The sequence below is a fragment of the Condylura cristata genome, unplaced genomic scaffold (genome assembly GCF_000260355.1).
Source record: "Condylura cristata isolate star-nosed mole 26May11 unplaced genomic scaffold, ConCri1.0 scaffold00014, whole genome shotgun sequence".
NCBI classification, from domain to species: Eukaryota; Metazoa; Chordata; class Mammalia; order Eulipotyphla; family Talpidae; genus Condylura; species Condylura cristata.
The window spans coordinates 30,972,803-30,987,784 of record NW_004567115.1 but is presented as its reverse complement, the minus strand read 5'-3'; the positions used below and the strand labels follow the sequence as shown (position 1 = coordinate 30,987,784).

The window sequence follows — 14,982 nt, the reverse complement described above, 5'->3', positions numbered from 1 at the left end:
AAGATGAAAGTACCTTGGAGTAGGCAATATATTGTGATTTATCAAGCAATTTTCATATTGATGAGAAGCCAGAATGAAAGATGGGCAAAAGAATTGTAAGAAAATACCTGTGTTCTCTGAATGAGTTCATGTCCCTTGACCCAAATGAACTGTATCCCAGGGATTGATTGTGCCTTTGAATGGATTGAAGGACCACTCTTGGTAATCTTTGAAGACATGTGGAGAGTAAGAGGATAATGCACAAATACTATTCCATGTGTAAAATGACATATAAATCATAACCAGTAAACTCAAATGTAATCTCAGGATTCTGTAATATATTACATTAGTGGGTGATTTGTGAGTATATGTGACCCTTGGACACTCGGTTTTATGTCCATTAAGAAAACCAGCATGTAGGCCTTCCTGTTTCATTTTGTGGAGGGTTACTATACCTAGGAATAATAGTAGACAAGGAATAGTGAAGAGAATGGTAGTGGAAGATTGAGCTTAGAGTCAATAAGGTATGTGGGGTCACAAGGTCTCAAAGGAACTAATGTGAGGATCTGAAAGGACATCAGGTATAAGATGAAAAACTTAAGATGTTTTTCTTTTACTCTGGATTTATACTATCTTTATCTTACTTTCTCTTGCTATGTGTGTGTCTGTTCATTTCTGTCTCTTATTCCAGAAATGTGGCTCACTCTGTATCTTAATTGTGACCCTTCTACATTTTTGTGACTCCAAAGATGGCCATGTCTTTAATATTCCAGTCATCTTCTTGATCCAATCATCTAATTGTGGGCATTTGGGTGGTTTCCATGGTATTCTTATTGTAAATAGTGCTGCAGTAAACATAGGGGCTTATGTATGCTTTTGAATAAATGTTTTTGTGTCCTTTGGGTAGTTCTCTGGGAGGGGGATTGCTGGGTCACATGGTAGCTCCATTTTTAGTAGTCAGAGGATTCTCCATATAGCTTTCCATAGTGGTTGTATCATTTTGTTCTCTCACCAGCAATCTTTTCTTATGTGAAACAGCTGAAGGAGTTAGAAGTGTTGATCTGGAGAAGAGTAGACATGGAATGTCCCTGACATCTTCAAATATTATAAAGAGACCTAAATTAGGAAGTTTAGGACCAGTGGATGCTCCAAGGAAGAAGATTTGGGACCAGCAAAAGAAAAAAATTCCCTGATAGAGAAAATGGCCAGAAGATGGAACAGACTGCTCTATTAGATAGTTTCTGTCATTTGTCAGAATAGGGTCTGGATGACACTTTTCTAGGTTGTAACAGACTCTGAACCCACCAGAGCTTGAACCAGGTTTTCTTTATTTCTTGTGAAGCTGTGCTTTAAATATCTGTAAGTGTGGCATCAGTGCCAATTAGATGATTCAGGTAGACCTGAATACCCCCATAGTATCATGTTATGGTTAGTAATTTGAAATTTTGACTGTTGTAGCTTACATGAATAAAATTTTCCAGGATAAAAATTTATAACTAGTTTTTTTTTTTTTTCTAACCAACTCCTGTAGTGGTATTGACATACAGGCATGTTAGCTGCACTTCTAGTTATAAAAGATTCTAGTCTTAAGGGAGCTACATTAGAAGTAAGTATTCCTCAAATAACGTAAGAGTTGCTTTGATTGTAGTGCTCTGAAGATGTCTTTTATTCATTGTGAATAATAAGACAAGTAGTGGCTGCTTGAGTAATACTTACATATGATGCAGAGAAAAAAGTAATCTCCCTCTTATCTTTGCTGAAATTCCATTTTTTACTACCCCTTGGTGGCCAGAGATAGAACATTTTACCTGAGGAAGTTAGCTGAAATACACATGGTAGATAGAAATAAAACAAATGGCTGCAGGCATAGATGCTGGTTTTAAATAGATTTGGTTTTGTCTCAGTATCACCTACCAGCTGGCTTTTTAATCTGAATAGTCTCTATTTTCTTATCTATATGATTGTGATCATACCCTACTCATGGGCAAAAGAACTGATTCAAGGAGAGAGATTAAGTACAAAGTGTTTTTCCTATTATTTTTATGATGGAATAGTAAAGTATATAAATGTCATAAAATATTAAAAGTGAACAGGAACTTAGAGTTCATTTGGTAAAAATCCCATAATTATACAGATGAGGAAAATACAATCTGAAAATGTCAAGTGGAATCCTTAGGCTCACAACTGTAGTGGCAGTGAAAAGTGTATGATTCCTTTCCACTTCTTGGAAAACTCAATACAGAAATGGTAAAAATTTTGTATTTTATGGGAAATATTTCAAAGGTATATTTTTCTTGAGATACCGTAGACAAATAGTTACTGTAAAAGCTCCTTTTCTAATTCCAAGATTTTGTGTCAGAGTCAATATCATATCTGTTTTTAAACTCTTATCCAGATGTAGTCAGTGTTAGAATTATTACCCATGGCATAGTACTATGTGGCTATAATAGCTTCAGTTGAATTTTATTTTTTAGAATTAAAAATAATACATCATTTTGGTAAATGTATGTTCTATTTTCTAGATGTCCCCTGAAGAAAAAGTCTGTAAGTTCTGTGGAGTCAGCTATTTAATTCTTCACGAGTTTAAGGCTATGGAAGAAAAAGTAAAAGCCATGGAAAAAGAGTTGAAATTTTATCAAGGAAGTATAGACCGTGAAAAGAGACTTCAAGAAAAGCTACAGGCGCTTAGTCAAGATTTTGAACAGTACAAAATTGACAATGAATCCAAGATGGAAAGGTTGGAGTTTGTTTTTCTTTTCTGTCATTTATTTAGTTTGAAAGAAAAGTACAGAAAGTTAACTTTAGATGTTTTTCTAAAATTTCTCTATAACAGATATAATTTGGATTTCAATAGACTTGACTTTGCTCATAATTGTTAATAATCAATAAATATATTTATTAGTTATAGTTCGATTGCTTATTTTTTTAATCTGAATCATTTGAAACCAGTAACTGCAAGTTGAGATGGGTCACAATATTTTTTCCATCATAAGTATATATTTTAATTTTATCATTAGGAACATTTGTCTAGCAAAACTCATGAATTTTGGTAATTTTTGATTCCAAACATTTATTTTTAAAAGGTCTTAATGATTTAGACTTATATATACTCTATTATTCTATAAGTTTTTCATGTTTTGAAAATAAAACCTAAACATTAAAATTGGTACATGACTCTAAATCATTGAAATTGAAATGAAATTAAAGGGCTTCTAACACTGTGAGATCTAATCAGCATTTTAGTCTTCCTAAAGACATTTTCAAAGAGTTTATGCAGACATTTAAATAGAATGACAATTTGTGTTTTATGACCTTTCTCTTTCTCCAGCTGACTTATTTCACTTAGCATAATATACTTATGGGTCATCCATGTTGTCGCAAGTGGCAAGAATTTATCTTTTATGTTTTTTATTTTTATTTTAACCATTTTGTTAGGTATAGTGGTATCACATTGCAGTTTTAGTTTGTATTTCCCTAATAGCTTATGTCAGCAAACATCTTTGTGTGTACATTAGTCTGCTAGGGTTGCCATCGCAAAATACCACAGACTGGGTGACTTAGATGACAGAAATGTGTTTTTTTGCAGTTTTGGAAGCCAGAAATCCAAGATCAAGGAGCTATCAGATTTAATTTCTGATTTTTAATCTTCCTCCCTTCCATTGAGTATAATATACATGCATACAAAATAGTCTATGGTTTAATTATGATATCTCATGACCTAGATTTTTTGGATTTATTCTATTTGGATAAAATCATTATCTTTTCTATCCTGGAAAAGAAAAGAAAAGAAAAAAACCCAACCTGTTGAATCTGTAATTGTATTTCTCTTGCCATATTTAAGAAGTTTCCAACTATTCTTTATTTGAATATTACCTACTCCTACTTTCTTCTCCTTTTCTGTTTCCACTTATATGAATATTACTTGTTTTTGTCAGTGCCCCATAAATCTCCCATAAAGACTCCATTGTTTATTTTTTTGTTTTCTCTAGTTGTTCAGTCTTGAACAAATTGTTACTTTCTCCTAAAGTTCACTGATTTTGTCTTTATATTCTGTTGTAGTGTACACCTAGTGAGTTTTATTTTATTCATTTTATTATTTATTTTATTATTTTTTTAAGATTTATTTATTTGTGCATACAGAACTGGGGTACAGGCCAGAGACTCAGGGTTGGCGAAAGACTTCACCAGAGACAGAGTGGGGAGCAGAACAGGCAGACTGACGAAGTACACTGCTGAGGGGAGCAGTGGGCAGGTCAGGAGAGGTCTGCCACTCCATGTGGTCACCTCCGGGGCAGGTGGGAATCGAACTCATGCGGAAGTGGTTTCAGCTTCTTAGTGCAGTGCTTTAACCTGCTGCGCCACCAGGGAGGGCCTCATTTTATTTTTTAGTTTCATAATTTCTATGTTTCTATTTCTCTTTCTTGTTGAGATGTTCTTTTGTTTCAAGAGAATTTTTAATTGCATTTAAAATGATATTTATGATGGTTTCTTTATAATCCTCAGATAATTCCAATATCTGATTCATTCAGTGATGTCTGCTGACTGTCTTCTCTCATTAATACTCTAATATTGTCATAATAATTTCCATTGTATTCTGATTGCTTTGAGACTTCTGTGAGACTGTGGATCCTATTTCAATTTTTTTTTTTCAATTCAGCAGGCACTTCCCTGTGAGGTATGGTATGAAAGCCAGGTAGGTGTGTTCAAACAGAGGCCCGCTGATACTATTCTAACAAAGTGGAGCCTTGACTCACCCTGCCTGTATTAGATTAGAGGAGTGGACATTCATTCAGACCTTTGCGAGGGAGGGGATGGGTCACCAACTTGAACTACTTGTGTCTCTGCTTGAGCATATAAGCTTAGTTCCTGCTGTGAACTCAACATCAGCAGGGAGAGTCAGAGCCGACTCACGTTGTTGTGTTGCAGTAAGATGGGACAGAAGCTTGGCTTTGCACTGTCCCCATTGACACCACATGAATGGGAGGAGTGCTGGCCAGTCCTACCTCTGTGCTGGCTTGGCCCTGGTTGATACTGATGGGAATGGAAGGTCAGCAGCCTGCTATTCCTAGGACCCTGAGTGGAGAGGCAGAGTGGTGACTATTCTGTCACTTTACCTTATCTGCCTCACTGACTCCAGGTGGACTGGAGGCTCCTCACGGATGTGGTGGAGGTAGGAATAAGGAGACCCTAAGTCCTGGTTTTCACTACTGTGTTTTCTCTTTGCTACAGTGGCGTGTGGGGATTTAGTTCCCCATAGGTCTCACTGACAGCAGGTAGTGAGAGTGCCATTTAAAAAACACTTGTTCTTTTTCAGGCCACTGAAAAATAGCTGCAGTAGACACAGCATGGTTAACAAATAATTTACACTGTTCAAAACACATTTTCTTAAAATCTCAATTTATACATACACATTTGAATTTATTATATTGGTATTTGTACTATGCTTAATTTAAACTTTAGAAGTCTAAACAAGTTTTATTCATACTATCATGTCTAAGACAAGCCCCTTTTATTATCTTTTACTTCACTCCACACTAACACTAGATAGGATTTCTGACTAAAGTCCTTAGGTATAGGCATATTTTTTATTGCCTTTTTATTTCTGTGACGTGCAAACAGTGAGTAGAAGTTGACAGTGTTTTTACCCTTGTATACATAATGTTTACACGGGTTTCCTCGTTACTAGATCTGCAAGGTTATGGAGAATAGTATGTATTTAACAACACTGAGGACCTATGTATCCATGTATAGCTTTTATTACCAGGATAACTTTGAAAGCCCTCTGTGTATCATTATGTTGTTGCTATAGCAACATGGTTATCAAAATACAATATGGCTTTTCTGCTTTTTTCCACAAGCTTTTTTAGTCAGCATAGTAGAGTTTTGGCCCCAGATATTTATTATTTCTCTTTACCTTTCTATCTTGAATTTTTCTTACTTAAAATTATTTATTATTCTAATATAAAATGCTATTTTATTTTAAAACATTTTTTTAAGATTTATTTATTTATGCATACAGAACTGGGGTACAGGCCAGAGGTGCAGGGGTGGGTGAGAGGATTCACCAGAGACAGAGCAGGGGGAAGAACAGGCAGGTAGATGAAGTACACTGCTGAGGGGAGCAGCAGGTGAGACAGGAGAGGTCTGCTGTGCCACGTGGATCACCTCTGGGGCCGGAAATCCAACTTACACTGAAGCAGCTACGCTAGCTTGCAGTGCTGTGTCCTAACCCATTGTGCCACCAGGGAGGGCCTAAAATGCTATTTTTATTGGACTGAATCCTAGAGGGAATGATAAGAATGAATGAAAGGGAACAATATATGATATTGATATTGAGTAAACAGTAGAGGTTTTGCTGTTACCTAGCCCCTGACCCAGCCTCATCATCTTTTTGTACCATTGTTTCTTTATCTATAAAACAGTTATAGAAATGTCTACTTCACAGGGATTATATACATACTGCCCTGTGCCTGGCAGGAGTTCAACCATGTTCCCTTCTCTCACCTTCCTTTTTCCCCTTTTCATCCATTTTTGTTACTTAGGGTTAATAACTTGAGTTTTTTTCAAGTTACTGAAAAATATTGACATCATCCCACTCCTACCTACTTTGATATGTAAACATTGCCTGTTATCACAAGAGAGGTTCTTGGGAAGAGGAAATATCCTAATCACAGCTCCATCACAAGTATTAATTCTAGCTTAATTGGGGTGTCTTTTTAGAATGCTTAGCTCAACTTTGACTCAGCCCACAGCCTGTTTCTGCTCCGTGGTGTAGAGGTTTTATAGGAAGCACACTTTAGAACTTAGTTGTTAACTTTTATTTATTATATCCCTCTTCTTCTCCCCCCCCAAAAAAAGGTGTTTTAAGAGGATATTTAAGAGGATATAATAAAACTAACAACATTGGGGGCAGTGGGGAAAGAAACTGAGGTGTTAGACAAAAACCAAGAGACGAAACATGTCAACACTGTGGGTCAACCATTAAGTACAGCTTTCCTGTATGTGCTTTTAGCTGAGCTTCAGGAATATCTGTTTTTGTAGCAGTGGAGTAGGGGTTCAGGAAGTTGGTTTTATTTATTTGTCTGTTTAGACACAGCTGATTTAGCCCTACGAGAATCTACATCAGCTTCCTGGTGGCCCAGGGAGCAGGAGTTTTGTAAGAATCTGGGCCAGACCAGCAGGACCTCGGGGCTGCCCCTCCAGTGCTGCTGGCCCCGAGTGACTCTAAGGAGCACAGCCCTGATGCGCCTTTCTATTTGTCTCCTTTCCACGCTCATCTTTCCAGCCGACTCTTGACTGCCTCATTTACCACTAGGCTGAACAAACAAGTTATATCATTTTATTTTAGCTTAGGAATAGGAAAATTTTTGTTTGCTGCAGATTTGAATTAATACATCTTCAAAAATTGTGCAATTTGGTTGCATCTCAGATTCGTTATATACTATTCACATATTTCAAAATGGAAACAATTTCAAATTGTTCAAATGGAGAAAAGTGAATGAACTCACTGAGTGAGATATAATCATCAACTCTGTATCTTCCATTTAATGGATGGCTAAGCAAACAAAAAGAGATTAAATAACTGCGCTCACACTGCTGACTAAATCCTTTATCTTTTTCTATTCTGTAATATAATTATCACAGAAACCAAAAAACATCTGGCTATGGCAAGCTGTGGCACGAAAACATTCTCTTTGGAAACCTGTTCTGAATCAATAGGCCATGCCAATTCTTGAACCTTGTCTTGTTGGGCAGAAAAACCACCATTGTTCAAAAAGCCACCCAGTATTAACAAGAACTCAGGGACATTTGAAGAACGTGCAAAATTCCACAAGGAACCTTTATGTGTTCTGTCCTTAGTTTAAAGTAAACTGAAAATGTTGCTGAGAGTGGAAAGTTCTTTCCATCAGCCTAAGTGGCTCCTCATCTGAAATCGCTTACTTGGACATCCATCTCCATCCAACGTGGTCAGTTTCATTGATGTATAACACCTTTATCTTGGTGTCTCTTTTTGTTACCTCTTCTTGTCCTATTCAGCTTAGATTCTGTGGTCTATCATATAACTCCACTGACAAAAGTCTTTCGTCCCATTATCCATCTGTCTCATGAGCCTGGAAAGTCCCTAATGTGGAAGACGCCACCCTCTCTGTGCCAATACCCCAGCTGCCAGGAATTTGATTCTACCTAGTGTTTCCTCTTTTTAGAAGATTTTCACTTTTTTTTTTCCTTCTACAAATGCCACCCTCTCTGGAGTGGGGAATGGGATAAAAAATGGGGGGGTGGGGAGGGAAGTGCATGGGATTATGGTGATGGCACACGGGTGACTTGGTGATGGAAAACCCGCGGGGATTACAATTGAAATGGGGGGGGGGGGGAATGTACAAAATGATGTAAAAATAAACTGTTATAAAATTTAAAAAAAAATGCCACCCTCTCCAGAAATATTTCCTCAGGACTCAAGAAACAAATGAAGCCTTCATCAGTCTGAGAGTTAAGGCTCTCCTTTAGTTATCCTTCCTTTCATACTAGTCTTTTCAAGTAATCACCAGTACTTGCTGTCTCCATGTCCTCACGTCCATAGCTACCTCACTTACTGTAGTTTGACTTTACTCAGTATCACTTCAAAGAATATGTTCTGGTTTGGGTAAATGCTTACTTCAATGTTACTAAATGTAAAGAACATGTTAACTCTTTGTCCTTCTTGACTTAGCGATAGAGACACCACATTGTACCCCTCCAACACAAAGCACTTTTCTTTTACTTCTATGATGTCCTGTGCTGATTTTTGTGTGACCTCTCGTGATGCCCATTGCTTGGCATTGGTATCCTTTTCTGGCCTGTCTACCTGTTCCTTCTCTGTAAAATCTGAAGCCTTTTAAGGCTCTGTTCACATGTTGCTTATATTTTTGTTCTACACGCTCCCTCTAATTTTCATTTAACTTACCCAACCCGAAGGCTTCAGTCCTTCATAGTGTTATAAACTTGTGAGCGTCCAGTTCCACTTAAAACTTTTCTGAGTTCCAGCTTGTTAGTTCATTCAACTCTTCACTCAAACTCTCCAACTGCTTCATTGCAGGTTTCAACCATATCCCAAAGTAAACTTCCCCTCCTCCTTCCACAGCTGTGGTCTTAAGTTTAGGGCAGTCCTGCTCATCACCGTGTAGCACTGAGGTGGTGTTAAGAGTCAGAAATCAGATCAGGTAGGTTTGTGTTTTGACAGCACAGTTATCAGTGGAGTGAACTTCGGGAAATTACCTAAGTACCCTTTGCTTTAATTTCCTAGTCTGTGAAAAGGGAGCAATACTACCTACATTACCAGGTTACTTTATTCCAAGGATTAAATAGAGTTTAAATCGAGTTGTGATGAGGTATATAGGTGTGTGTTATATGTGTTGTACACATAAATGTAAACATATGTATGTATGTAATATATGTATATGTGATGTATAGTATATGTGTATAGCTAATAAAATACATGGGTCACTTATCTCATAAACTTGAATTATTGTTACCTCTCTTGGGTATCATCCTTGATTCTTCCTATTAGCACCTTTCTCCTGAATGTATCTGGAACTTGCCTTTGTCTCTCACTTCATGAATCATCGTCATTGTTCATTCTTCATTTGGACACCTACAGCAATCTCTCTATATAAGCTGTTGTCCATTTCTAATCCATTCTTCACTCTGCACTCTGGATGATTGCATGAAAATACATATATCTGACCAATGATTCTTCTGTTTTGCCTGTTACAGGTTTGCAATGTCCTTAAAATAAAACCTAAACTCCACTCTATAGTTGAACTTTGCATAATCTTTGGCTCCTGATTATCCTTCCAGCCTTTCTCTCTTTGTTGAAATACCTTAACTTTTTCACTTCCTAGGAGTCGTACTTGCAACTCTGTCCCTTTGAATGTACTGTACGTGTTGCTGGAGACTCTTCCTCCTCCCTCCACCTTCTGTTTCCTTTTGCAGGTCTTAACTTACTGGACTTGGCAGTCAGGTTTAGTTAGACTCAATAGTACCCAGAAGGTTAGGTGTTGGTTTACTAGTTTCCATTTGGGGCTGGTCTGCTTAGAAAGAGCTGAGTGGTCTGGTATATTCCTTTCCCCTCCCCTTGATAGAATCCCAGGGGATTTTTGTCTCAGTATTTACTGTAGGAACCTAGTTGAGCTCATGGAGCTAAATCTTCCAATATTGTGTGGGACTCTCAGATGTGATCACAGTGAGCCTCCAATGATTTGTTAAGTGCACTTCAGTTTTTCCTACACTCAATAAAAATTTTTGAAAAGTAAGCTCAAACCGATACTACTAAAATTAAAGAAGAATCTTTAATTTTGATATAGGTTAAGATAATAAACTCTCTGAGGCCATTTTCATTTCAGTATTTTTGTAATGTTTCTTCTTTTCCTAACCAAAATAACCCATTTCATTTCTTTCTTTGTGGTTAGATTATTTTGATTTTCACAATTCTTTTTTGTTGTTGCTGTTATGATGTTACCTCCAAGGCACTCCATTCTACAATGATTCATGTTGGTACTGTAGAGCACTTATATTTTAAACAGATCACTAGCCGTTGAGCATGTACTGTGTTGTTTTACAATTTTGTTAGTATTTTTCTTAAATCTTGCTGTTTTATTTATTTATTTTATTTTATTTTTTTAAAAGATTTATTTATTTATTCATACATATAGAGCTGGGGTACAGGCCAGAGATGCGGAGGGTGAGAGGATTCACCAGAGACAGAGAGGGGAACAGAACAGGCAGATCTACGAAGTACACCGCTGAGGGGAGTGGAGGGCGGGTCAGGAGAGGTCTGCCACGCCATGTGGATCTCCTCCGGGGCAGGCGGGGATCGAACTCATGCAGAAGTGGCTTAAGCTTCTTAGTGCTGTGCTTTAACCTGCTGCGCCACCAGGGAGGGCCCAAATCTTGCTGTTTTAATATGTCAAAATCTTGGAGAACAGTAACTATCTTTTTCTTCTCTCATAAGACCCAGCACAGTGGTTTGTGTGATTGAAACATATGATAAGTGATTGAAACATATGAAATGAATCAAGAAGTCAATGTTTTCATATTCCATTTCACTTTGATTTTACCATTCCTATGTACATAACATAGGAATGATTATATATGTCCTGGAAGGCGCTCAAGCTTATGTGTTGTTCTGTATTATAAAAGCGATATCCATGCCAAGAAGGGAGAAAAGAAGCCATATATCTCTTGCTGCCACCCCTGTTTTCTATTAAGAGTAAATACATGTTGGCTATAGATGGCTCTCTTCCACAAATTGCATCATTTACACTGGCTCTTAATATGCCTCCTGGCATTTCAGTTTCTGTACACAGCAGGCAACTTCGCTCATGGTGAATATAATATTTATACCCAGGTAAATGCTTAGAGAGTTGTAAAAGATATTCTTGCTTTGCTTCTACAGAGTTTCAAGTGAATGTCAAGGACACATTGAAAAGCATATCTTTCAAATGTAATTTAAAATATTGAATCATAATAACATCCTAGAATTTATATTCCATTTTTCTATTAATGGACATGAGCTTTTATATTGAGTTTTGCCACTTGTGTTTGATTGTTCCTGGGTTTTGTCATCATTTGCCCTCAGAAAACGTGGGGTATATCTGGCCTACTGCCAGCCTGAAGGCCCCAGCAGGTTACCTGTACTTGGGCTTAGACAGGGAAACAGGAACGACGCAGAGTGGAGGCGCAGTGTCAAGAGGAAGGTCGGGGAGAAGGGAAGTACATATTTAAATGTGCTACGAGCTTTTGATCAAGGCTCAGAGGAGGAGAAAACTATTTCACTTTGTAATAATTATACATTTTTATTGTGTCAATAACTATGAGCTAGCAAGCATTTGTAAAAGCTTTTTTTCCCCCTTCCGAACACTTTGTATTCAAGACTCACACTATACATGATATAAAGGTAAAAGAAAGTCATTTATTTTCATATAAAACTTTTTTTACAAAATAATAGTTTGACTTTTTATGTAGAGAATGACTTCACATTTAGAAATTCGTTCATATATAAGGATTTTTTTTAAGGTATTTTGTATGGCCATTAGAATGGATACTTTAAATTTTGAATTCTCTTCTAAAATATTTGAATGATTAGCTTCTTTATATTGATGACTATTCCCTGATAATTGTTGGGGGGTGGGGAACAATTAAAGAGCAGCTTATTTTAGTCTTTTGAGTTTCAATCCTATCTCTTATCTATTAGAAATTTAAATTTAAATTGGAACATAAATATTTTATAAAAGTGCTGGTATCAGGACATCCTCTGAAAAAATTCCTTAGATAAATACTTAAGTTAGCTCATTCATTTATTCTGGAATGACATCATTTTATAACTGTTTTCCAGATCATCTATCTTGAGAAAGATACTTGAATATTCATCTCCCTATACTTCACATCACTGTTACTATTTTGACAAATTCGAGTTATTCAACTCATATTCTGGCATTAAACATGCAAATAAAGTCATAGCAGAAAATGTACTGAAAGCATGAGGGCATGGAAAGAAATGTTTCTTCTCAGTGTGCGATTCTGAGATAAGTAGTCTTAATTCATGCCCCTTTTCCACCGGTGTAATGAAATTATCTAGTTGAATGTGATTGCGTAAGGGAAGGTCAAAAAGTAGGAGGATTATGACTGGTGAGCGAATTAGCATAGGAAGTGACAATATAACAGCAACACCGTTAGGCAACATTTTCATTTAAAAAAAATACACACAAATGTACAGTTGGGAAATATGATAATATTTGTGGCCAACCTTTACAGCAGAATACATGTCAGATTCAAGCTTAGACTAAGCAGGACTGCTTAGTAAGAATGTCAAATCATGGATCAACTTCCTCATTGATCCATGCACATGTTTGTGATTTAAATTTTCTGCATCTTTTTGTTAATTTTGTTTTTGTGAAAAATTAGTGCCTTAAAAAAATTAAAAGATTTTGTATAGGTACAGAGGAGAAGCAGAAACAAAAGGACTGGAAATGTCTTGTAAGAATGTCCAGTAGTTTGGGGGGACGCTGATCTGAAGGAAAAAGTTGGCTAATTAAGTGTGCTACATCCTGTTGCTCCTTTACTTTTGCTTGAGTTTGTTTTTCTCTTTCTCTACCCCTCTGCTTTTAAACTGCCCTTATTTTTAAAGTTGTTAAAAGTTTGTTAAAAGTTTTTAAAGTTTGTTACAAGCAACATTTTCTTGCAATATTTGCCACCACTGTTTTTCTGTGTCAAACATAATCTCGTGTTGATGAGTCTTTCTCACTGATGCCCCATTACAAACAAAAACCTGTCCCTTTTTTTTTCCTTAACTTAATGAAAAGCTAACTAGGATATGGGCATAAAGCCATAACATATTATATTTATGCCTTTCAACAATTAATATTAGCAAAAGTTGTTTTATAACTCTTATACTCTAAAATATAAGTTATGCAAAGTTAGACTTATTTATGCATCTTGTTTTGTTTGGCTAGATATATAGATACATTTATTATTCACTTGTATTTTTATATCCAGAAGAGTAGAGTACAATTTTCTTCATTTCTTATTTTATTTTAAAGGAAAAAGTTGCCCATTGTGTAAAACTCAAAATTGTTAACTAATGAGAAGCCAGTCATTTAGAATCAAATTTATTATATTGGCTTGTATTTTATATTGTCATGGGAGGGAAGACTAGAGAACTTTCTAGGGTCCACAGCAGAAATTCTACTAATTTATACATTTCACATTAGTTTTTTTTTTAACATTTCACATAATTAATAAGTATGTTTATTTGTCATAGTGGAACAAAATAACAACAATAACCACCCCTGTGCCTCTTTCCTCCAATGCCTTTCTCTCTTTGACCAAATCTGAAGTCAGTTGGAGGCAATTAGGAGGAGATGAAAGCGATGTGCTGTGGAAGCTAGCATATTAAGTAAGTGTCTGGCAAGCGTGGATTCTCTCCTAGGAGCACAGTCTCAGCATGCCAAATTCTTACCATGCTGAAGACAGAGACTAGCTGGGTTTGATTTTGGAAGACATTTTATGCCCATGAAAACAAAGGTTTGTGAGAACTCCCGTTGAATTCTTTCCCTCTGTGACCCATAAATATATACATGGGAATATGTGAAGTTAATAATATTCGACTTTACCTTGCTTCGTGTGTAAACATTGTGGTTTTTAACTGCCTTTCACTTCCCCTTCTGGGTAAAGCCAATCCCCATTACATATCCATTTAATCCAAACAGAATTAAAAGTGCAATTTGTAAATAAAAACCTTTCTTCTAAAATGAGAGAAAAAAAAAAAGGCACAAAACCAGAGCCAAGTACAGTCAGCTACACAGTAAATAGGTGAAAGTCAGGCTGCCTGGGTTTGAACTCAGCTCACTCACTTGCTGGGTGTGTGGCTTTGTTGACTTGCTGATCTCCGCCCTTCCAGCTCGTCATCTGCCAAAGGGTGCAGATGGAACAGATCTAGTTCACAGGAATATCATGATGTTTAGATACGATAGCTCATGGAAATTGTTAAGCACAGTGTCTGACACTTGGTGAATGCTTAGTAGGACTCATTATTTGTTTTTTATTATTATCATTGTTAAACTTTCCTTAACTGTAGGAAAATAGGAATTTGACACAGGTATTTTTAAAATCAGTGATTGCCAGCATAGAGAGCAAATGCCAAAATGAAGAGAAATGTGAGAAGGTATAGCATAATTGACCCAATATGTAGTGTATGACCTTACAGCTCTTTGTCATGAGCAATATAAATTAATAAGTATCTTAAATGATAGAATGCTTTCAAGTGCTTGGTTTTAATCTATTTAAGGTCATATAATTAATAAAACCAGGAAGACAATGCATTGTGTGATTTAATACTTCATAGATTTGCTTCAGTAACCTCCTCAAATTGGATGTTATGAATAATTTATAATTAAGGAATTTAATTTAATTATATTTATTAAGTTATTTCTGAATATAAATAGTTTATACTCAAGTCTTTTTCCT

At 36.3% G+C, this 14,982-nt stretch overlaps 1 protein-coding gene across 1 annotated transcript in view; it reads left to right on the top strand.

Moving 5' to 3' along the window:
* The first annotated feature begins 2,560 nt into the window (after positions 1 to 2,560).
* Positions 2,561 to 14,982, top strand: part of LEKR1 (leucine, glutamate and lysine rich 1) — a 97,533-nt gene continuing 85,111 nt past the window's right edge. The window contains exon 1 of the mRNA XM_012724838.1: positions 2,561 to 2,716. Within this exon, the coding sequence (XP_012580292.1) occupies positions 2,571 to 2,716 (146 nt within the window). The 5' untranslated portion in view covers positions 2,561 to 2,570. The remainder of the gene's footprint in view (positions 2,717 to 14,982) is intronic.